At 35.6% G+C, this 24,906-nt stretch overlaps 1 protein-coding gene across 1 annotated transcript in view; it reads left to right on the plus strand.

Annotated features, from left to right (window-relative positions):
• Positions 1-473: 473 nt before the first annotated feature.
• Positions 474-24,906, plus strand: part of LOC104536318 (DENN domain-containing protein 1B) — a gene marked incomplete at both ends in the record, with an annotated part of 29,845 nt that continues 5,412 nt past the window's right edge. Inside the window, 4 exons of the mRNA XM_010178889.1 lie at positions 474-584; positions 14,874-14,974; positions 20,719-20,764; positions 22,243-22,344. Of these exons, the coding sequence (XP_010177191.1) occupies positions 474-584; positions 14,874-14,974; positions 20,719-20,764; positions 22,243-22,344 (360 nt within the window). The remainder of the gene's footprint in view (positions 585-14,873; positions 14,975-20,718; positions 20,765-22,242; positions 22,345-24,906) is intronic.

Genomic DNA, 24,906 nt, shown 5'->3' on the forward strand with positions numbered 1-24,906 from the left:
CATCCACCGCTCTGCCATCATCCATCCATCTGATGGAATAAAATGTGTTGACTTTGGGAGATCCTAGCAAAATAGCACAGTTTTATTATTGTAGCTATGACAGAATAGTTACTGCCGTGGTAGAAGATCTGTTCCTGGGTTGGAAGTAATGATTACGTTACTAGTGTATGGTTTTATTGATACAGGATATAACGTGAATTTAATATTTTTTCAAATTTGAAAAAAAAGAGGGCAAATCTAAATTCAGAAGCATAATCAAATGAGCAAAATATTAGTAACTTACACTAAAGTTATTTTATATTTGGCTTTAAAACCCAATCAATTGTCCTTAAAGCATACCAATTTTAATGCAAAGGGATTTCTTTCATAGTTTTGTTCGTGGTTTTTTTCACACCTGCTAATTGGGCAAAATTTTATGTAAGTAATAAGCTGCTACTGTTGCTATATTGTTAACATCTTATTTATTTAAACAGAGAAACCTCACTGAATATTTTGTTGCTGTGGATGTGAACAACATGCTGCAACTCTATGCCAGTATGTTGCATGAGAGACGAATCATTATTACCTCTAGCAAACTAAGCACTGTAAGTACTTCACACATCTCCTTTTAAGTAGAATATATTGAACATTTCACAAAATGACCTGCAGACCTTTGTCATTTTAGATATGTTCCATGTGTACTTATAAGACAATATCTACATACTTTTCTGATATATGGTTTTAGTCTGGCTCTTGAAGTACAAAAGTCTGATTTATATAAGACCTACTCAGATACATTAAGTCAGGTTAATTATTTTTCTTATCAGGAGATGAGAGTTCTTTAACTCTCCTGAGTTCATTTCTGTGCCTTCTCACCTAAAAAGGATTCTTAAGGGCTATTATAAGATCTTTATTATTCACTTGTGGCTTATTCCATTGGAGCTACTTGAAAGAAATCAAGGGTTCATAATAATAGCTGCTATCCTAACCTGGTAATAGGTAGATTCATCTTTGTTAGAGTGGTTTGGGAGTGCATACGGTAATAGCTCTGATTTGAAGCAGCTCTTCAGGCTGATAATAATGTACAACTCAAAATAGTATTTTTTTTTATTAAAGGTTTTAGGCTACTGCCCACATTAAAATATTTTTTCCCTTATGACTGCTTAGACTATTTAATAAAAGAATGTTGTGTTTCATTTTGAAAGTTTACCTAAATACTCAGATGTTAATTTTTTTACTCTTTCCTGAATTTTATGAGTTTTAAAAATGTATTTTAAAATATATTTTGAAAATATTCCAAAAATCAATTTTGCATTAGTACAAGACTGTCACTTTTTAACCAACTGTCATCATAGAGTATATTATATATGCAGAATCTTTGGTCTCTTCAGCACAGTCATTGAAAATAGTTTGTTTTGTTTTGTTTTGTTTTTTAACAGTACTGCATAAAACATGTTGTTTAATATGCTTTTTATGTGGAAAATCAGCTTTATGTTCCTGAGCACTGCTAACTGTACTACCAAATAAATGAATAGTTATAGGTACAAGGTTAGATATAGTACTAGAAATTAATATTTTCAAATATATACAGGTGCTGATTTCCTATACATATGTGTGCATGTAAGGAGTGAGAATGTTTGGATTGTAAATAGTAGATAAAACCCCTTTAAATTCTTTTGAGTCAAAAGTAAATTGTAGATAGGGAAGATTCAGAATTGCCATAAAAGACCGGCACATTTTACTATTATAGATGGTAGTAGCAATTATATAACTGCCTTATTTTATTTTTATGGTTTTTTTAACACCACAGTGTTGGGTCTCTGAATCTGCAGTCACCAGTGCAATTAGGGGAATGCACTTGATAGCACTTGACCAGTGGTCTGCAGAATATGGAGCTAAGTCCATGGCGATTAGAGAGTAAAAGAAACATGTAGTTGTATAAGCAGAGATCACACAAACAACTGAAAAGCAGAAAAATAAATAGTGAATGAATATAAGCAATTTTCAGATTACTAGTCTATGGTATATTTTTTAACCACCAAAGGTTAAACTTTATCTTAGGAAATTTCCATATTCTATCACACTTCCTTCTTCCCACCGCCCCCAAAATACTTAGGGGAAGGACAGGGCATTACAGCACAGTAATAAGGCCACCCAAATGGGCGAAGAGAATGTGAAGGGAAAGCCCTTTTAAAGAACCTGGCCTAGTACAAGTTCACATGATGTAGTAAAATTGTGGAATCAATTTTTTTTTTTTTTTTTTTTTCAGTTTTCCAGCCTGGGATACCAGTCTGTTACATTAAACAAAACCAAAACAAACAAACAAACAAACCACACTATAGAAAAACCTAAGCTCCAGCTATGTTCCAGTCAAACCCCTTTTGCTGTTCCAGTAGAGAGGAGATAGGAATGATGATGGCAGCTCTGTGCCTGTGGAAGATTCATTCTGCAAGTGGGCACGTGTCTGTCTGCTTAACATGATTTAGGTTTGTACTCCCAGCCTACGTTTGGTTCCTCTTAAGACTTGTTTTTGTTGGGTTGAACATCTCATCTGATCCCTGTTGCTATGATGAGACGAGAGAAGAGGTATCAGAATCACACTGACCACCACTGATCTGGACCCACCTTATTTCTATGTTCAGATTCCAACCTCTTTGGAAGTCATTGCAGAAGAACAGATATAATATGCTGGTTGTGAGAAACTCTAACTTTTATTCAAAATTCAGCTGTTTATTCCAAACATTTTCATGAAGCATTAGTCATCTTGACGTTGTCCTCGCTTGAAAATAATTTATCTATCCTGAACAAGAATAGGTAGCAATAGCGGACTTTTGTAGTGGCATTTGGATGTCCTGAAGAACATCCCCAAGCTGTGAATGTAGGTAGTAGATTGCAGGTGAAGTCCCAAATGAGATGGCACACCAATTTCACCTTCTTCTGGCTATTTCTTTCAGACTACTAGCATTACTGAAGTCATAGCTAAATGAAATTACTACCACATTATGTAGGATCCATTTTGATATAGAACTAGGTTAATTTTCACTTGCACTAGTGAGTTCTGATAAAGCAGAAAAGCAGAGCTGGCTTATCAGTGGGAACTGCTGCCTGCTAAGCTCATAAACAGAGCAGGACTGATGCCAGGCTCGCTTCTTTACAGAGCAATATAGTTTAAAAAGCAAATTATTAACACTTCTTGATATCTCCTGCAAGAATTTAATTGAATTGCCAAGAATGTGGTTTTGGCATAAGATATTTCTTTAAAATTTTGGATTGCTTAATATAATATAAGTGGGCAAATGGAGTGTATTTGAATGTTAGCATGTGCTAGCTTTGTGCTGTTTCACTACTGTGTACAAAACACGGCAGACTGGCACTTCATGTTGCAAAGGTCGTGTTTTAATTTTCCTAAATTACAGCCTGATACTTGAAAAGATTATTTGTTCAAAAATAGCGCTATCAAGTACAATTTTCTGTTTAGGGAGTTGTGCCTTATCTTTGGGGTTAACTGAGTATCAAGTGTTTATGTCAGTTCGTGAAGACTGAATTGTGATGTCACCTTCGAGTTACCAGCTCTGTTTCGGTTCACTATCTCAGGGCAGTGACTGATAACAAAAGGCATAATTCAAGGCCTTGCTCACTTTCTCCTCGCTCTTCTTGTGAGGGGCCAGGAATAGAAAATTACACTTACTTAGATACAGGAATTCTTTGTCCAGCATTTCTGTCCTGTAAATTTCATGCTTCAGTCATACCCAAGTAAACAATCAGTCCTGTTATGGAAAAAGTGGTGCTATGTTGAAAAAGAAGGTTTACTGTGGAGGAAAAATGAGAAAGAAAAAAGAAGATTGCCTATTTTAAGCTATCAAGTAGAGTTTTTTTAATGGAAAAAAGAAGGAAAAAAAACCCCAAACATTATTTTATCCTGAGGGTGTGTTTCAATTGTCAGCTTATATTTTATTTCAGCCAAGCAGGCTTTATTTTAAATGCATCTTCTGATTTTTACAATTGTTATGTATTCTTTGCATCTTTCTTTAAATTGATTTTCTGTGATTTTACCCTCTTTAAAAATGTCCTTTGATGGAGATCTTTGTCTACTTGCCCTACCAATTACTACCAAGATACAAGTGGAAACTTCCCACCACTCCTTTCTGTCGTAGCTTCTAGGTCATTATTGCCCTATCTGTTGATTCTTTTATTAGCTTGACTTTCCAACCACTTTAGTAATGTGATTATCGGCAACCTCACAGCTTGCTTCAGGCTTAGTGTTAGAGTGAGATGGATAAAGCTAGCCTGAGGATTATGTTCTGTAAGATCTGTTTGTAGCAAAAAGTACCATTTCTGGCTTTTGAACAATAAACTATGAAGGTGAAACAAATTATATGGCTTTGGATTAAAAGAAAGGATGAATGAAGCAAAGGAATTGATCTGTTCAGAGGTGGCTGTTAGTTGTTTCACTTTAGCTGTAAAAGGAAGACCTTTCCTAAATGTCATGCTGTATGTTCTTACACAGCACTGTTTTCTCACACGTCACTGCATCTGCATCTATTCTTGTTAGTTGCATGGAGCTTTATGAATTTCAGTACAAATAATTTTTTAATTCAGTCTTTGTATAAATTATTAAAGTGCTGGAGATGGCTTTTCCAGGAAGGCTGAACTACAGCATTGATTTTATGCATGCTGCAGGCAGGCCCTAGATGTTTCGGCCCCAAGTGCACCTGCTGTGGTAGTCTACCAGAACATCATACCACACTCTCATGTATTCAAAGCAAAGGAATAAATCATGATTTTACAACAGTGCATCAGTTGACTTATTGCTGTTTTGTGACCAGAGGTAGGAAGGATTGCTGTTTAAAGCCATGTCATTGGTTCTCAAGTCACTCAAGCATGAAAGCTTGTCATATGCCTCTGTAATTGTACCTCACCAGTCTCTCCCTAACTAGTCAGCTGGGGCTCTGTGTTTTGTCTCAAACATCCGGCTGGCCAGTGTCTGACAGGAGCTTTCTCATCATCCTGTCAGTAATATGTTAACTAGAGTGTATCTTCTGCGGCCTGCACTGGCAGGTGGAAAGGATGCTACACTTTAAAGCAAGTGTCTAAATGTTATCTCCATTTTGACCAATATTTGTTTCAGGTAATACAAGTCTGATGTGTCTGAGAGCACTGTGGTTACAGAGTTCTGCTTTGCGGTGGCTCTAGGTTTCTTTGGTTATTCCTCTTTAAACAAACGCATATGTCAGTAAAAGGTACAGGGGTTTTTTTTGTGGTACTGGAGCACTGTATGTAAATTTACACACAAACACGTTTGTGGAATCAGTTTTATTCTTGCTTATATGCAAAGAGCTTTCTGGAGTTGCTGTCAGTCGCCATAGTGCATTGGACTGAGCAGTGTCTTCATGTTTCTTGCTGCCTCAGTCTTGTTCAGGCACAGTCACACTATCCATGCTTGCTCAGGCACTGTGGAGACACAGAGGCTCCTTGGAGAATGTAATACCTGCCCCCAGAGAAAGTGAAACACCCCTTACTCTAAACACATTGTCTTGGTGAATCAGTTCACTCTTCCTGCATCCAACCCTAAATCTGAGATTCTTGAATTTATTCCAAAATCTGTATGTCCCAAGGCAGTAATATTGTCAACTGAATCAGAAAACAACCGTGGTGGTTGTCTTTTTCTCTCACTTCACTTAAACCTCTCTGCCGTTTACATGTTGGAGACTCATGGATATGGTTAAAAAAACTGCCAAGCGGCGCTTTGTGACTAGGCCAGATCGCATGGATGTGGTTTTGCAGCAGAGTGCATATTAGTGTGGAGCCTGGAAAGACAGAAAGCTCCTCTTTTGTATTGTTATGTTTCTGAGTTCAAAGCTGGCTATTTATAGAGCCACTTCTCTGGTGCAAACGAAGGATCCAAGTCAGTGGTGCAATTGGCTCCATACAGGCCTTCCCTGTTGGAGAAAACGGTAGCGTTAGGAGCTGCCATACAGTTTAGTGAAGTCCTCATTTTGCCTTCTGCTGTGGTGATGCTCTCGGTTCTGATTAGATCAACTATAGCAGCTAATTTATTTTAATTGTGCACTGCAGTGCAGTCACAATTTTATCTAAAAATGTGTTTATGAAGTGTATGGCAGATCCATTGTAAGTAACACTGTTCCAGTAATTCAGAAAATTATAGATTTAAAATCTAATTCACATTGCAAATTCCTGTGATGTAGTACATAGTGGGTAGAAATGTGCAAGGGCTAAATTTAGTTCTTGAAAAACAAGAAATGGATGGGAATTTATCATTGACTTGCAAGGCAGAACAGATATTCCACTGATACTCACTGAGCTCCCAGAAGCATAATTAGAATTCATTTTGGAATATTAGGCTAATTAGACAGTTTGGTCTGGGAGTAGATGAGGAGTGTTGTTTAATAATTTAATTTTTTACAGTTCAGGTGTAAGCAGTCTGAGGTAAGCTGGGCAGAGGTGCATGTTGTGGCTGCAGTTGAGATCCGGTTGGGACACCCATGTGGAGTGTACTTCTAGCAATGAAGCTGTGAGATGTCAATATGGAATCAAAATGTGGTTAGGATACACAGCCAGACTCGGAAAGCTCTCCCAGTCTTGAGGTTTAGAATAGTTTTCCCATTACCACAGCATAATATTCAGATAAATAATTGTGAAAGAATTTGTGAAAAGGAATTGAAATGTGTGGTCAGCAAATGATTAAAATTATTTTTTCTTTTAATGAGAGAGAGAAAATACAATAAAAGGTTGTACATTGCCATTACCTGCCATCTTTATAAAACAGGAAGAAACTATATCACTGGATTTTCTTAAAAAAAACAACCCCAAAACAACCCAAACAAGCAAAGAACTACCCTGCAAAATCACACACACACACACACACACACACACACACACATACACACACACAGAATCGCTCAGTTGTAAAAGGCCTCTGAGGTCATCATGTCCAACTGTTCCTGTTTACCCACTAAACCATATCCTTAAGTACCTCATCTACCCGCTCCTTAAATACAAAATAAGAGCATGTAGACAGAGAGATCTACAAATTAATTTCAGAATTGCTGAAGATTTCTTTCAGTTATTAACACTTTCAGAAAAAAAGAACAAATCCAAGAGTTAGATAATCTGGGGCAAAAGTTCTATCTTTTTCCAAATCATATAGTATTTGGCAATTCAGTAAAAACTGCCAGAACAAGATGCTGTGTAGAGCCAATGCAGGCGCTGCTGTGAGCATATGCAATTTAAGAGAAGCCTTTAAGTACTGAATCTGTTGTGGTTGGGCTGCATGAGAACTGAAAGTGAAAGAGTCTGTGTTCTGTTGACTGGACTGTCTCACCCCTAACAAAGGTACCACTGAAGTAATTGGTGGTTGTGTGAAGCATAAGATGGGAAGAGGAGTTACTGGTGTGTGAGTGTAATAGTGGCTCTCTGTTCTGGTGTGCCATTATGGCAAGATTTCTCCTTTTTCACAATCACTGCTGCTATATCATTCTTTTCTTCCAAAATTCAGCAATGAAGAGATGAATGATAGCATGGTGGTTATCTCTGCTCTTGCTTGCAGTAAATAAGTTGTCTGTCAGCTATTCACAAGGAAGCTGTTCCCTGCTGCTTCTTAATTAGTGTATGGCAGAAGAACGTACCATGGAGTTACTCTGGGGGAGGAAATGTTAATAAAAATTATTTTCCTGGAAACTCTCCTTTCAGAAGCGAGAAACATTTGGAGATCTGCCTTGTTTTGTGGGAGGGAAGCTCTTCTGCATCAAGACAGGTTGTAAAATAAAGGAGGGAGGAAAGGAGGACTCAGGATATGATCAATAAAAGGAACAAGAAGATGTATATGTTTGCATTCTGTGTTTTTGTGAGAGAGGAAGAGATTAAGAAGTTATGAAATAAATGAATGTCAAAATAGGAATAAATAATCAAGAATGCACAGAGATGAAATGAATAAATACAAGGAAACTGAAATTATGGAACAAATATAAAGGAGCATAATGAGTTTATTGTAAGGTAAATGAATATCAGAAGAGATATGTTAATTAACCTGTTAGTGTGTTAGAATTAATAATAATAATAATTAATGTGTTAGAATAATTAATGTTAGAATTTTCGTTTTCAATGTATGAAAAATACTAAAAGCCTTCGTAACTATATCAAGTTTTGTGACTTTTTCTCTGCCACGCATACTTATGTTATACAGATATCTCTGATTATCTATGAGCGTGCATGTAAATGCAAGTGCATGTAAAAGCATAATTAGTTTATTGTAAGATAAACGAATATCAGAAGAGACATGTTAATTAGCCTGTTAATCTGTTAGAATTACTACTAATAATTAATGTGTTTAGAATAATTAATGTGTTAGAATTTTCATTTTCAATGTATGAAAAATACTATAAGCCACACATACTTACTTTGTTATACAGATACCTCTGATTATCTATAGGAGTGCATGTAGGCCCTTAGTATAGGCACAGTATGCCAGTGGTATTGCTTGTTGAGCACTCACCTGTCTACTACCACTTCAATTTCATTTTCTGCTCAGCTTCCATTATGGAGAAACATGTCACTCCTGGAGCCATAGGCAAGGAACAAACCGTGTCTGCAGTCTTTTCTTTTCCCTTCCAAACTAATGCGCAAGAATGATGCCATAATGCTGCTTTGTGAATCAAGCATTGCGAGAAAAGAATGAAATTGATTGTATATGAAGTGCTGTCAAATTCATGAATAACACTCTTCTTTTCCTTTTCCTTCCCCCAGAAATAGAGATAAAAGGAAGTGAATAATACTAAAAAAAGCCCAAACCGAACCCAGGAGACAAGAATTTTTTTATATTAGTGTTTTCTTTTCCACATTTAATTTACACAGTGGAAAAAGTTAAAATTTTCTTCTGTGGACTGCAAATACATTTCCCTTCCCCTCTCTCCCTTCTGTGAGAGACCTGGGGGTCTCATCTTGCCAACAGGAGGAAAATCTATTATGGCTCATTTAAGGTCCTCCCTCTTTTTTCTTCCTAAAGATTATGGGGATGGCAGATGGGAAACAATTAGCCAGGAGCTAAATTAAAGAAATGCATAAGAAGTGGTTTTGGATATCATGGCTCAGACAGTGTATTCTGTTTTTTTTTGTTGCTGGATTTTTTTTCATCAATGACTTCTGACTTCTCACCAATGCCAGCAGAATGGGCTAAGCTTGTGATTTAGTCCTACTGTTTATTCTTTAGAGCTGGGAGGGGATTTATGTTCTGTTGTAAACTTGCGAAAGCAAGGGCTCCCTTCCCACTTTATTCCCCAGCAGCCTTTCCCCACCCAAAAATGGATGGGAAGGTAGGCCTTAGCAACCACTAGGTATCAGTTATGGTTTTGGGGTCTGATGTCATTCTTTATCAAACAAGATTTAGATGTGGATGCCTCTTAACAAAGCTGGTAGTCTTAGTTGTAGTAATGTAGAGGAAAAGCTTCCTTTCACCTGTACGACTGTTCCCCTTTCAGGAGGTGGATAGTGGTTTCTCGGTAATTCTCATGAACTGGGAGTATTGGGGTATCAGCCATAAGATTTGGTCCAGGTTGATGGTAGCTACTAGAATGGTAATAAAACAGTGACCTGTCCCCTACGATTTACTGCTATAGGTATTAATAAGTAGATGAGATAAGTAAACAGAATCGTTGTCATCTTTCAACATATGTGTGGTCAAGGCAGTGGGAGGGAAGCAGTTCTTTTGTCCAATGGGACTGTAAGGGAGGAGGGAGAGAGCACACCAGTCCTCGTTTCTGGACGTGGTGTAGACAGAGATTGACAGTGTTTGAGGGTTTTTCAGGAAATGGTTTTATCACAGTAGTTCTTTAGTTACTTACAGTAGATTTTGAAAGGTTGTACCATATCACAGGTTAATTTTACTTCAGCATTTTGTCTAACTTCTGTTGCTGTTTTTGGCTGTCTAACAAGATTCTGCTAATCAGTTTCTGTCTTTGTAGTTTGTGCGTTGTGGTCTGTGCAAATCTTGCCACCTATGCTCTTCCTCTTTTTTTACCTCTGGTTATAGAAAAAGCTTTAAAGAAAATAATTTCTATAGATAGAGAGTAACTGCTAGATAAATTTTGTGTAGGATACAGAATTATTATTTTCATGTTACTCATTGAAATTATGTGAATAGGTATCAAATAAGCATAATGTGTGAGCCTGCAGAAAATCTTTCAGCTTTAGTAGTGTGGGTGTAGACATGGTGCAGTGTTTTAGCAAAAACTAAAATTGAGGGTAGGGGGAAGAGGGCCAGTTCCTTTGAAATGCGGAGTAGAAAGGTTCATTGATAGAAGGGAGCATTGGAGTAGCAGATACACATATCAGAATTACTGTATCCACGTGAGGGACAGGGAGGAGCTGCACTCTTCCCAGGAGCAGGTAAATCTGCTTTGATCAAGTCTTGAACTAAAACTTCTCCTGAGCTGTTCCTGTTCAGCAGCATGTAGATTTTGAAGAACGGCCTTCCCAAGTGGCTGCTTATTGCCATAAGCAGGAAAGTAACTCGTCATTCTCTAGAATTTGCGCATTATTTCAGTCTTGCAGGGATTTGGTAGTAATCAATTTACTGTCACACAGTAATGAATTTTGCTAACAAACTTTGTAACGTGGTTCTCCCTGTTTGGGGAGGCTGTGATATCACCAGGCACATAGTTCCAGCAGGTTTTTCTTTCGGGACACAAAGGTAAAATTGTTGTACCAGAATCACTACAAAACTCTGGAAAAACTCCACATACCTTCCCTGCAGGGTGATGCAGGCTTGTACGGTAATGCTGGCTGCAGTGTCTTATCAGAAACAGACTCAAACTTTGTACTCAGTAATGTTAGTAAATTCATTGCTAATAGAATAGGACATGAAACTTCTTTTCATGTCCAATGTGAATGCTAGGGATTTCAAATTAAATTTTTCTGCTTATTAGAGGGTTGAACATTGAAATGTTTTGTTAAAAGTTTTGTATAATTGACTCATGCTGTTTTGTGCTATTGACTCATATTGTTTATGTGATTTAAAACCACATTATTTAAACCAATTTTAAAACTAGAGTTAATTTACTTTTTAAATAAAAGTTGTTAAAACTAGAAAACATTCTTTGAAATATAAAAAAGCAGTCTTAAAAATCAAAATTGTTGGAAACAGAAATGGTAAGTTCTGTTCAATATTGGCAAATGGTTTTCAGCAGACAAAAGCTTTACTTAAAAACTGCTCAGCCATTTTATTATGGCTAGAAATACAACTCTGGTAGGTCTTTTCCAGTGCAGTGGACTATAAGCATGTCAACCTCATTTGTTGCCTCAAAGCGTGTAATAAGCTATCAGGTCTGCAGTAGCTAAGTTCTGCAGCACTGTTCTGCTACAATTTAAGTTTTTTTAGCAAACTGTGATGTTGAGTAATGATACATGTGTATGTATACATGAATACATATCAAATTTTATTGGACAGGTGCACTTCATGTATACAAGCTTAACTGTAAAGGGGATCACAGTTCACAGTTGGTGTAATCTCCAGGTGTCCGTGGCAAAACAGCCTTGAGGATCACTTCAAGACAATTTAGGATAACAACTACTTGTCTTGAAAAAGAGATTTTTCTGATCTGTGACATTTCTTTTCTTGCAATTATTTTTTTTAAAGGTGGATCTTGATAGTTCCTTTTGGAATAGGTAGCAATCAACAGACAGGCTCCATGCAAATGCTTTTTTCCCTAAATAGTGCAAGGAATTGTTTTCTGCAAAAGATCTCACCAATGGTCAAGCAACAGATGCTCATTTCTGCACCCAGGAGCTTGTGCCGTGCTCTCTGCCATCCTGAACACTGAAGGAGGAGATGGTGGGGTGCCTGCTGGGGCTCTAGCTGGCTCTGCTCCTGAGCACAGATGCTGTCAGACACTCCCCAAATCCAGTGTCGCTTTATAGACCTCTGAGTTCTGATGTAAGCAAGTGGACTCTACCTGGTCCCCAAATGCTTTTCAGATCCCTTGAACTATCTGGTTAGTTAAGACATGCAGCATTATTCTAGGCATTGCAGTAGTCCCCATTCTATTTAGAAAAGTGAGTATGTCAGAGGTAAGTTATTTAAATAGCTAATGCATTTGAGAAATGCATCACTGTTGAAACAGTGAAAAAGGCAAAAAGAGAATTTGCCAGAAAATGTGCAATTTTTAATATGAAATCCATAACTATCTTAACAGTATTTGCTTAAATGCAGAGTTGACACAGTATTAAAATGTCGCACAGTTTGAAGAGCAGCAGAATCCCATAGCTGCTTGCATTATAGGCTGTATACAACAGGAAGCTATAAAACATATTCTTGCCGCACTAAAATGTTTGGAAACCTACTGCAGCAGTGTAGATGGAAATGTTTAAATAAGATATTACATAAAGATGTTATTAAATAGAAAAGTAAGGAACAGCACAACAAAACCTTGATGTGTAAGTAATCAAATCTTTACCTTTCCTGCTAGAAAAGCTAAAATTTAATAGATTTTTTAAAAATTAAAAATGTTAAATAGATGCCAGTCTGTGTGCCACAGCAAAATACAGATTGTATTCACAAGAGAGTGAATAAAACTTCAAATGTTTTTTAAGGAATTATCCACTTCTTCTGTTAAAGTGAGAACTAAAATATAGCATAGACATATGCATAAGATAGGAAAATATTTCTTTATGCAAATAAGTATAGTCATCTTAATTCATAATTTATGAATGCCTATTAAGAGGAGGAGGAGGCAGCTGTATACATCGGGGGATATTCTGTATAACTGTATGCTCAGCTTTATTTCAGTCTGTGAGTGAAATACATGAAATGCTAATTTTTATATAGACAGTTGTGGTTTGAAATTTATATACTATGTACAATAGTATGTGGACATACTAATTAGTAATTCCATATCCATTTTGAGTAAAAGAGCAAAAGTCACGATGCTGAGCTTGACTGCACTATCAGTAGTGATAGTTAAACTACAGAGAGAGACAATATGAAAATAAAACTCATAAATCCTACTATCTAGAAGAAGGATAAGATACTAATTTATTTCTTCCGCCAAATCAATTAATTCTCAGTAACAATGCAGTAATTATTAAAATAGCCATTATTATAAGTGCAAAATGAGAGTAATTGTGGTGGTTTGATGTAAAGCTGAGAAACGAGATGTTAATCTGAAATGAAGAGTTTAAATACAGAATTATTATATACTTGGCTTTCCGTAGTGTAGCTGTCAGGCTTGGGCAGTTCGCTGGTCAATAGTGACATTCTGTGTGTCAGTGAGCAGAGTCTCCTGATACCTTAACCTGCAGTTCACACATTACTGAAGCTCCAACTGTCGAACATTCAAGTCCCTTGGTACTCCTGCAGCTTCCAGACTCTCCTGACTGGCTCATGTTTCATTCTTTGGCAATTTGCCCTAATGATATCCCTCAGGAGCTTTCAGACCCTCTTCTTTTCCATATTTAATCGTGTTATATTAATCTGAGTGCTGAGCAAACTGTGCTGCACAAATTGTAATTGTCCGTGATTTCAGTGTCTTATAATTACTTTTTTCATTTTTAGTGTAAAAATACATGTCCAAAATTGCAGTATAATTTTTATTTACAAGTCTAAATGTCCAAGACAGCCAGAGTGTGAGAGCTTTAACTGCTGATGTGCTCAACAAAGGGTTTGGGGTTTTTTTTGTGTGTAAAATCCATAATGTTTTAGCACTTGCTGTATGGACAGGATTTACATTTTATTTTTAGCTCTTGGCTATGTTACTGTAAAAGTACGTGTCTAATAAACAGCACTATTATCAAGTTAACCTCAGATAGTAATTTTCTTGTGATATAAAACATTAGGACAGTCTTGTCTTTTCCCATAAGCTTGGTGTCTTCTACATGGGGCATTCCATTTTTAATTTTTTTTCTTCCTTCTTTTAATGAGGTTTGTAGTGGATTATGTGCTGCATATAGGCTACCTCATTTTAAACACAGCCTTGATGTTTTCTCATTCTGTTGCAAGTCTGTGACTGCATAATAAAATAAATAAATCTGAGTGACTCCCTGACAGCGAAGTGGTGTTTGATAGATCAAATATGAATTCTTAGGTATTGCACATTATTTTGTTCACTCAAAGAGTGAACTTGACTGTTTCTAATAAATTCCTTTGACTGTTTTGGGTTGTGGGTGATTTTTTTGTGTGTATGTTTTTTGTTTGTTTGCTTGTTTGGTTTAGGAAAACAGGGATGTCCAAGCAGATCTTAACACCTCTTTTCTTGGTCAAAGAGTCCTTCATGTTCTGGTGATGTGAGTGCCGGGTTTGCCAGTCTCTGCTTTGGGAAGGGAGTTTTGGAAAATTGTAATAAAGTTGCCAGGCTGTCACAGGGAATATTCAGATTTTTTTAAAGGTAATTTGGAAATCAAGATAGTGATCCGAACAGGAGTTAATCCTGCTCCTGAGTTTAGTGCTCTTCTGTGGCTTCAGGCAGGTTCAGATCAATTCCAGTTCCAAATAGCAGAAGTGTGGACCAAAAGACTCCCCTGAGTCTTTCTCGCTCAGTGGAGTGCAGCTGGGGTGCACTTGAGTTCGGTATGTTCATGGCAGTACCTGCGGTTGACCATGATAAACACCAAGGAGTGCATATTTGTTTTCCTTTTTTCAAGGAAATAGCTGAGCAGGGCTAACTGAATTGACTTGTTTGCTTGACTTCTTGCAAATGTTATACTTGTATATGTATATCAGAATTCTTCATAGATGCATTTAAGCAATTAAAAGTAATTTAAAAAATTGAAATAATGGGTGGTCTGAGACGGTTAAAATTCTTGCATGTCTAAAAGTTAATTTAAGATTTTGTGTTTTCTTTTTATTCATATTTTTTGTTGCCAATTGTGTGTATTTTTATTTTTAGTTAACTGCTTGTGTTCATGCATCAGCTGCATTGTTATATCCAATGTATTGGCAACACATTTACATCCCAGTGCTTCCTCCACATCTTCTGGACTACTGCTGGTAAGACAGCTAACCTGTTACCCCCATTTCTGAGATGCTTACCTGTCTTGTAATTCTAAGTAATTGATGAAAATCCTAAGTACTTACGTGACTAAATGTGCAGGATCTAGTTTATGAAAGCACTTAAGCCGATGCATAAAAGATTACTTGAATGGAGATGTTTCAGCATGCCTTTACCTGATGTTTGAATGGGTTCCTTGAAGTACAGTGCTGATTACAATCAATGCAGCATTTAGAATCATGTTTATAATAACTGTTACTGTTTAATTGTTAGTGAATGCATTCAATAATTTGAATGTGACTGTGTTACAGTTTTCTTTTATTTGACATTCATTTCAACATGAGATAAATGATACTGGTAGAAGTATTCAGAAAAAAACATTTTTTTTCCAGAATCAAATGTTATTAGGCATCAATGTTTCCCTTAAGTCTATACAGTGACATAATATTTGTATTTTAGGCTCAGCCAGGTTCAGGATCCTATCCAACATCTTCCTGAAAGAGCTTAAAATTTCCTTCAACAATCTTCATTATAAGAGTTGTGCTACTTCTGACGTGTTTCTCTTTGCATGACAGACTTCGTGGTTTTGGCGAACTTTTAAGTTGAACAGATAGGAATCACTTTTTGAGTCACTTCTGATCCTTCAAGGGATGATGTTACCACATGCCTGTGTTTCAACGTTTCAGGCTAAGAAGAGATCTATTTTCTGTTATTTGTAGTAGTGCCAAAGATACAAAATAAGAGTTTCCATGAAAGCACCTAAAACAGGAATATCCATCCCTGGAGACTTTAACTTTAACTAGACCCTATGCATCTGTGGTGGAAAAATGAACCATTTAAGGCCATTTTAGAGACCAGGAATTATTATTGTGTATAAAACCCAAGTCCAAGTCAGATGCCTACCAACATAAGTCTATACTTCTGTTATTAAAGTTTTTTCTTCACAGAAATAAATTATGCTTGTACGTTTGCTGGGCTTTAGTTTTGTCTTTTTTTTTCCTGGAACCTATAAATATTGATGTTCCATTGAACTACACCCAGTCTATCGAACTGCTTGTTTTCAAAGAAATTCTCATTATGTTTCCTTAAGTCTCTTTGATAGTTTTTCCTCAAGCTTACAATATTTGCTCATCTTTTTTTTTTATTGGGTTGTTCCTAGACTTCATATGTATGTTATTTATTGTTTTTAAAACAAAGAAAATATTCTTCTGCTGCTCCTCCCTTTACTTTCAACTATAGCTAAGCCTTTCATCTTTAATGATAGTTTTCTTTTGAAGAAACTCTGTGCTAATTGTTTTTCTTCCTAGCTTTGATAAAATGCACGAAGATGGGAGTAGAACTTGGATTTATTTGTTTAGTTTTTGTGTTACTTGAGCTTACCACCAGAAGCTTTGTAATTTCTTCAGTAACATCCATAAATGCTGTTCTCACAGATCAACACCTTTATTCAAGCTGTACCCTGCAGAGTGCATCCTGAATACTGGAAGGTTTTTTTATTTCCCCGCCTAAGCACATATAATGTTTCCAGAAATAATAATGTTAGATGCTGTACACAGCTTCTTGTGATGATGATAATAGTTGAGATTCTAGGTCATTATGGCATGACCTGAGAATTTTTTTACTCATTAAAAAGAGGCATGGAGTTTCTTAAACTTGTAAAACTCATTTATATCCCTTTTTCTTTTTTACAGTAGTACAATAGATTGGGGGGAAAAAAGTTTCCCTTTTTTTGAGATGTTCAAATGGAAACATAAAGCTCATGAAAGGACATGCACAATTGATGAATTTACCACAGCAACTAGAATTCAGACCTTTTAACTCAGATTTTTGTGCATTTACATTTCTCTGTCTGATCATGATTAGTTTGAATGGTTCTATTGTGAGACAGGTTGGAATAGTGTAATAAAACTACATAAAACACTTTCCTCTTTTTTGGCTTATAACACTGAATAAATATTTTCCTCATACATATATCCCATATCAAGTTAGAAAGTCTTGATGAATTCAGAAGGTCAATGTTTATGCTAGGCCAGAGCTAGTGTGCAGTTCAAGAGGATCCTGTCAATTTAAACTTACAAAATAATTTTCTAATTATTTTTTATGTTTTTATTTTTGTTATTTTGATAGAGCAAAGTTGTTTTTATTCAAGTGTCCTTTTTCCTTTTAGCCTAACATGCATTTTATACCTAGAAAATACACTGTCATTGCTTCACTTGGACTTTGTTGGGATGTCTCCCAAAAACTCTCATTTTCTTCGTGTTGTTCTGAAATGGTATTCAAATAAGTGAAGTAGGGGATTATCAGTTTGATAATTTTGTTTGTTCCAAGAGAGTAAGGCCATTTTTAAACAAAGATAAAATACATTTAAATATACTAGTTTAAATATAGGCCTTGATCCTGCAACTTTTTTTTGTGTGTTAATTATCCAACATATTTAGAGGGAAGTCCGTATTTTTTAAAATTAATTTGACTATATATCTTCAGAACTTCATAAAGATAAATAATATAATTCTTTGTGGGTTAGAATGTCATAAATTGCATAAACTGCCTAACTGGTACATTTTGTGAGCATGAAAAAATAAAAATATATCTTTAAGTAAAACAGATCTACATTAAAAATTTTTTTTAATTATTCCACTTGCCTTCTTAATCAGAAAGCCTCTTAGGTTCTATCAGGCAACCTGATATATGGACTGCTTTTAGACATAATGTAGCGTATGGTCTTAAAGTTGTCCAAACCCACCAGTACTGACCGTCAGTGTGGATCGTAATACCGTCAGGATTGGCCAGGTTATGGGTACCTGCGAGGTCCAGTGAATGTATTGTGTAGTTATTTACATCGGGATGTTCCCCCCCCTCCACCAACTCAGTAGCTTATCTTTGCCTTCAATTCTGTTAAGAGAACTCCAATGTGAGAATTGGAGCAACCATCCAAAAAAGAAGAGATAATAAATTTATTTTTCTAAAAGACAGCAAAATATTAGTGAAAGTAATTTTTATTTTAGCTCTTAGAGGAAGAAAACACAGCCGAGTTACTAAAAATGGAGTTTTCTGAATAATTAATAATTGATTCCTCCTCTATATTTTGGTAAGCAAAACGATATTGTTGCACTCAGCCCAGTAGGTGGCTGGCTTTCAAGAAAGCTTTTAAAAAATTAAGTTTGAACATTGATATAGTAATTATATTTGAATAAAATTAATTTTTGTAAAGCAGAGAGATAATTTCATCAAATTTCCGTGTAATTTCTGGGAAAACTAAGTCACTGATATAAGAATGTATGACAGTTTTCTCTGTGGATGATAAAGCATCTGTTCTACTGATGCTCTGTTAAGAATATAATGCAATTAGAAAATTCAAGTTACAATTCCAGCATGTCTTTTTATGAGATTTGGTCTCTTCTGAATTGGGATGTACACATGCCTGTTTTCGTGAGAATGGGACAATTATTTTCCAATTAACTTGCATGTTTTGCATAACATAGTAATTATTTTAGGCAATGATGCTGTAGGTTAATAACATTTTTGGTAATAACATGCATAAGCAAAAGAAAAACTATATAGCAGCTCCCAGTAGTATCATATCAAGCAATTTCATATACCTTATTACAAACCACTGCTGTTAAGGCTTCAGAATCCATCAGTAATAAAATTTATTCTTTGCTGAAAATGATCAAATTTCCTTTCCATACCTGCAACTTTTATTTCATGCATTTTCAAGACGTGTTTATCTAATTAGCTTTGTACCTGTACTCTATTAACTTCTAAAAATTGAAATTATGTAGCTGTTGCTTTGTTCTATAGAAAAGAGCTACATGCTACACTTCTTAATGACAGCTTTATTAATGGAGCAACTCATCAGCTATTTTAAGTCAGTATAGACCTGGTGAAGCTACTAGAACAGTGTCGATGTACAAGAAAACAAGTGTGCATAAAATGCATACATGATATAGCGCTTGTTTTCACTGCAGTTTCTCCAGTTCACGTTATTTGTAACGCTTAGATAACTCTAATGCGATAAACCTGAGGATCTGTTTTGGGGCATATTCAGCAGAAGAATCCACAGTTACATGTCAGTCATAGTCATTCTTATTGGCTTGGTTAAATATCTTACATAGTATAAGGCTTTCTTGAAATTATAGAGTGTTTTAAAGCTGTCTGATTCCTTGCTGGATAGAAATGTGTGTCTGCTCTGGAGGGACTCCCATTTACCAGTCCATGGAACTTGTGTTTAGTCCACAGATGCATAAAGCCTCAGCCTGGATGAAGTTTATAGGAGATATTAAAATTTTTCAGTACTGGGCTAAGAAAAAGCTGTGTTGGGGACACAGGCATCTGCATGTCCTTTTTGAAAGCCCCATTGCCTAGAAATTTTAAGCAGTTTGCAGTCTCACCAAACCTTTATTTTGATAGTATAAACATAGTGAAAACTTGTTTTGGCCTCAGTCAGTCTGGGTTTTATTGGTTTTTTGGTGGGTATTTTGGATGTTTTTAGGAGGTTCTGGTTGTTTGGTGGCATATTTTTGGAGGGGTAGTTTGTTTTTTTCCTCATCAATCCTGTTGTGTGGGACATTGTTAATGAGAACAATTGGCTAATCCATAGTGTGTACAGATTTTTCTAAATCTGGCTGCAGTCGCACACAGTTGAGAATTGCTACTTTTGCTCCCAGAGTTAGGACCAAATTGATGAGGCCCCATGTACTGATGCAGTGAAGCCTCTCCCTAGGCCTCAGACAGTCAATCAGTCGGTGCCAGTGGCTCAGATCTGTGATTGAATTAATACAGTGGGAGAAATTATTGTACAACAGTTGTCTGTGTAACTTAGTATAAGTCATCTTGCCTTCCATTTGTTTTTCAAAGATAATTTCTTTCTGCTCCCTTAGTATTTTGTTTCCCACTGAGTTACTTACACCAGCCTATCTATCGCTCACTTCTCTGCAGTAAGTATTTTCAGTAATCTCGCAGTACCCAAAAGTGTGATGATGATGGATGTTTTTTCACTTCAGCACTGAGCGTATTCTTTGTCAGATATTGCCAGAACACATCCACTAGAGGAGGAAACTGAAGATAATAGGAAACCATGATAAATTAGCCTGACTAATTCAGTTTCTTGCTTGTGTACTACAGGAGGTCTCACTCCAGAGACTTTGTGTGGATATTTGGGTTATTTTGAGAATATAGTTCCTTGCCTTACTCAAATTGGAAATGAGAATTTTACTGTCTTGAGTTAAACAGGATATTATACAGCTTCCAAATGCCCACTGAGGAAGGGTTCAGAAGCATGTTAAGACCCAAAACTGGCATTAATTATGTTTGTGTTTCAGTGAGGTGGTGCTAACTGGTACCATATTCTCCAGAATGGTGTTTTAAAACCATTTTAGTTCTAGTGACAGACCACCTTGAGAACATCTACCGGGTTAGCTCTGCCATACAGTGTGGTTGGTTATTGAAACTAGGAATGGCAAGCCAGTTAGCAGGCCTTACACGTCTTCTTGCTCCTACTTCCACAGTTAGGAACAGAATCCTTTATTTTGTGGTCATCTTTATTGCAGAGAAAAAGAAAATAAAATTTCCCTTGTCTAGTAAAAACTTCAGTAGCAACTGTGTACATTTACTACAGGCTTAAACAGTGAATGTTAACTAGGGACTGTATGTGCCAAGATTGTCAATACTTGTTGCTCCACAAATGTTGTGGTAGTTGGTACTTAAAACAATAATTTGGTCTTTTCCACTTCTTTTTCTTCAGTGCACCAATGCCTTATCTAATTGGCGTCCACTTAAGCTTAATAGAGGTAAGTTTACTATACAGATCTTTGTACTGGTAAGCATGAAGTGCGTGTGTCACAAATACTAATTTTAATGACAATGCTTCAGAAATACATGATTTTCAGCATATAAAATTATAAAATTTAAGCTTCAGGTGCTTTACAAAGTAAAAAATGCCTCTCTTTCAAATCTTATTTTGGAAAAGTTTTATGGAGACATATAAACACTGCTTCATTATTTGTTTCTGTGTCACTTTATAGCTCATTGATGGCTCTTTTCTGCCTTTTTTTAGTGGTTCAGCAACAGATTTTCCTAATAATAAGAACAGTTAAAATTTACTTTGGAGTTGCCATCAGCATTGTTCTGATTTCCCAGATAATTTATGTTCTTGTCCCTTTGAAAATTTGAGTCTAATAGTCAATCCATAACATTCATAACTATTAATTTAGAAATGAGTATTTTTTTACCAGAAAATGAGAGGTAGCCTTTTCAGATTTAAACATATAACAGAACAAAAGATCTCACCTAAGCAGTAAGTTATAGCTGGGTCATAAATAACTTTCTCTTTCCGTAATGATTTGATGACACCATTAAACCTATGTGTGTAGTCTCAGTATCATGCAGAGTAGATAATTGATTTGGGAACTTTATTTGATTTACACTTCTGCTAAAGCAGTTTCTAAGGATCAATTCACATTTGCTAAGCTGATGAGGTGGGTTCTCCCCCAGTCTGAGCTACTAGCACTTTTGTGTTTCCAAAAAAGAGTCTTCTTAACTCTAGGCATAGCCTTCATTTCTCTCAGATCAAGTTCTTATGATCTACCTACATTGATCGTAATATCTTGACTAAGATCTTTTTCCTTATTCCATCAGAAAATAATGTAACAGAAAGACTTTCTCTGAAAAATAAGTCACTCAATTCCTTCTGCATTTATTTCCTGCACCGCACTATTATGTATTATTGTAGGACCATATAAAAAGGAGTTCCATCATTTTTTTTCCTGAAAAGGACACATGGTTTAATTCTTAGCTGCTAGTCAAGTCCATTGATGAAAGACTGTTACATTCATTCTTCTGTAATACCAATAGACTTACATAAATCTGCAAATAATTACTTAGTTTCTCTGTTTTTCATCTGATTATATGATTAACATCCTATCTTTCACAAATATGAGAGTGAAATGTTGATGTAAGTGTAGTTCCAATATATTTAACTGTGTTTTGTGTAAATCTTTGTTTTCAAGAATTCATTTCTTGATTATACTTGTATTTCAGAGATGATTAATATAACCTTATTTTTTGATGAAGAGGAAGTGTTTTTAAAAGCTACTCCAAATCCCGTATCTAATTCACATATCCTAGATCTAAAGCTCAAACTGTTGTCTTTGCCATTATTGTCCATTGCAAAATCATAATTTCTTATCTAGTATATTATAATGAAAATGTATTTCAGGAGGATGCCATAATAAAATGCTTTTCCACTATTTTTTTTTCCTCTTAACAGAGAGTTAAAAATAGATCACTGGAGGATGTGGTTTTGCTAAATGTTGACACAAACACTCTAGAAACCCCTTTTAATGACCTGAACAACCTACCTGGTGAAGTGGTAAGTCTTACAGATATTTCATTCTTTCTTTCTTATATAGATGCTTGAATTACTAGTAGTTATTTTTGCCTGGTTTTACTAACTGCTATAAAGAGGGTGAAAAGCACCAAGGGTAGACCCCTATATTTGAGATTTTTACCTTTTCGACAGTTGAGGAGATGTTGAATGGAATATCATATTCCTTATTGTAAAAGTAGGATCATAATTATAAAGCTAGCTGCATTCATTAGGCATAGCTGCTTTAAACGCAAGAGTCTCTTCATCTTATCTTAATCATTATATTACAAAGTAGGCATTTCTGTCTGCCTAGTGGCATGTCTTGCAAAAGAACGAACGAGTTTTTGAAGGCAAAAAGAAGAAGGGGGCCAATTATCAGCTTCTGCTTCCCTGCCACCTGCCAGCGCTTTCCTTTTAATTAATGATCTGATGGCACTGGTCAATATAATAAGAAATGCTTGTACAGTTGGGGTCAGAAAATTCAGGCTTTGATCTTCTTCAACTTTCTGAAACATTTATTTGTTTTCTCTAAATTATTTCAGTTTTATTTTAATCTCTTCTATCCTGCTGAGGGCTGTGTGAATGAAAACCTATACTGTTTGTCATTTGCTTTGGCAGAGCAAAGACTGCTTACTTAGAATTCTATTTGTAAATTAAACTGCAAACCCAGTTTGTCATAAAAGACATCTGATCCTTTTGAAATGACGAAAACTGTCTTTTGTCTGTAAAGGATGATAAATTAAGTGCCAGTTCTTTCTGGACTTTGATCTTGCAGAGGGTGTTCCGTCCCCCCCTCCCTTTTTTTTTTCTTATTGCCTATAGGGGAACACATTCTGTGTATCATTTTAAATAGTCACAAAATTCACTTACCTTGTTTTTCCCAATAGATCTCAAAAAGAATATTATTGTGAAACCACTGTTTTGATTATTTAGAAATAGATGCTCAAGCTATCACAAATGATTGTCAGCACAAGGAATTTTATATCAAAATCTAAAATCAAAGAGTTACATTTTCTGAAATTGTAAATCATAAAAACAAACTGTCTTAATCAAAGTAAGGCACTGTAGTGACATGCTGTGTCTTTTGGTTTCATTGGTAATTTGTATATATTTGGTACAATAGAAATCAAACTCTTGATGATTGTATTAATGTCAGTTCCCTTTGATTTAATGATGTTAAAATCTAAGACTTTTTATATTTTATCTGGTCAGTCTTTCTTTTGACTCAGTATCAACTATAGTTCAGAAATGTAAAAGACTATAAAAATTATTCTGATGTTTTGTGATTTTACGTTACTGTATGAAAAAGTATATACACACATACATATATATCTACAGTAATTTTGACTTTACTCTTATCATTCAAGAGTATAACAAGTTAAGTGAAAAATTAGTCATTCTCTGGTGTGTCAGTAATTTTGACTGACCTTGCATTCTGAGAATAAAGTTGAGGTTATAATGTCATGGAGGTACCTGCCTCTTGTCAAATAATAGCTGAATGTAGAATTGAGGATTAGGCATCTTCCATAAGATACTGGAGTTGTAGCTGGAGGTCCTTTGAACAGTGAAAATGGGTATTTGTGCGATGAGAGGAACTTCTCATGTATTTTACAGATGCGTATCAAAAAGATCTCTAAATGAGTAGGCTAGCATGAAGAAAATAGGGATATAGATCTTCATACTTTTAGAAGTGTATTCTCCCCCAGGATATATGCATGTTACCATTATTAATGTTAATGAAGGTTATCCAAGTGTGCAGTAGACTTAGAATATTTCATTCCATATCTAATATTGAACAAAACAGAACAACTAAGTTCTATGCAAAATATACTTGCAGAATTTGAGGATTTTATAATGAAACTTTTAATTGGAATATTCCTATCTCTTTCTCTACTTCAATCTGTAACGCACTTTAATTAAAACCATGTAATGGAATGCATATACAATTATAGTTGAAAAACCTGAAAACAAAAGGCACAGACAATTGTCTGTGTTTGGCTCATAAAATGACAAAATGCTTGTCTGTCTTTTGCACTCATGAGGGGCAGTGCAACTGCTAACATCTTGGTTTAAGAAGTGTAACACTCAGGAGTGTAAGGTTAAAATGGAAAGTTAGACTTAAACATTAAAGCAAATGTCAAAGATACATATGTGGAGCCTTTTAACCTATGTAAATAAACCTTATAAGCATATGTACAAAGGCAATAAAGCTTCTGATGAAAATACATAATGAGTTCCTCTGAAGGGTGTTAAAATAGAATGAGGAGCTGAAAATATAAAAGAAGCTCTAGTCTTACTATCCCTTTCAAAAATTGATTCCAGGTTGGTTAACAGCCTAACAAATGAAAAGCAGTGTTTTCAAAGAGTTTTCTAAAAATGCCTCTTGTGTCTGAAGGAAATTGAGCAATTTTTTTTCTTGATCAATAAGTCTGATGATGTCCTCACAGCATAGATATTTAATAGTTTACCCGTGTATAGGTAATGTGTCTAATACAATGCCTCGATTATGATTTTTTTCATGAAAAATTAAAAATTGGAAAAACATTATTATACGGCATTGTCTAA

This window comes from Mesitornis unicolor, unplaced genomic scaffold (genome assembly GCF_000695765.1).
Source record: "Mesitornis unicolor isolate BGI_N332 unplaced genomic scaffold, ASM69576v1 scaffold48150, whole genome shotgun sequence".
Taxonomy (NCBI): Eukaryota; Metazoa; Chordata; class Aves; order Mesitornithiformes; family Mesitornithidae; genus Mesitornis; species Mesitornis unicolor.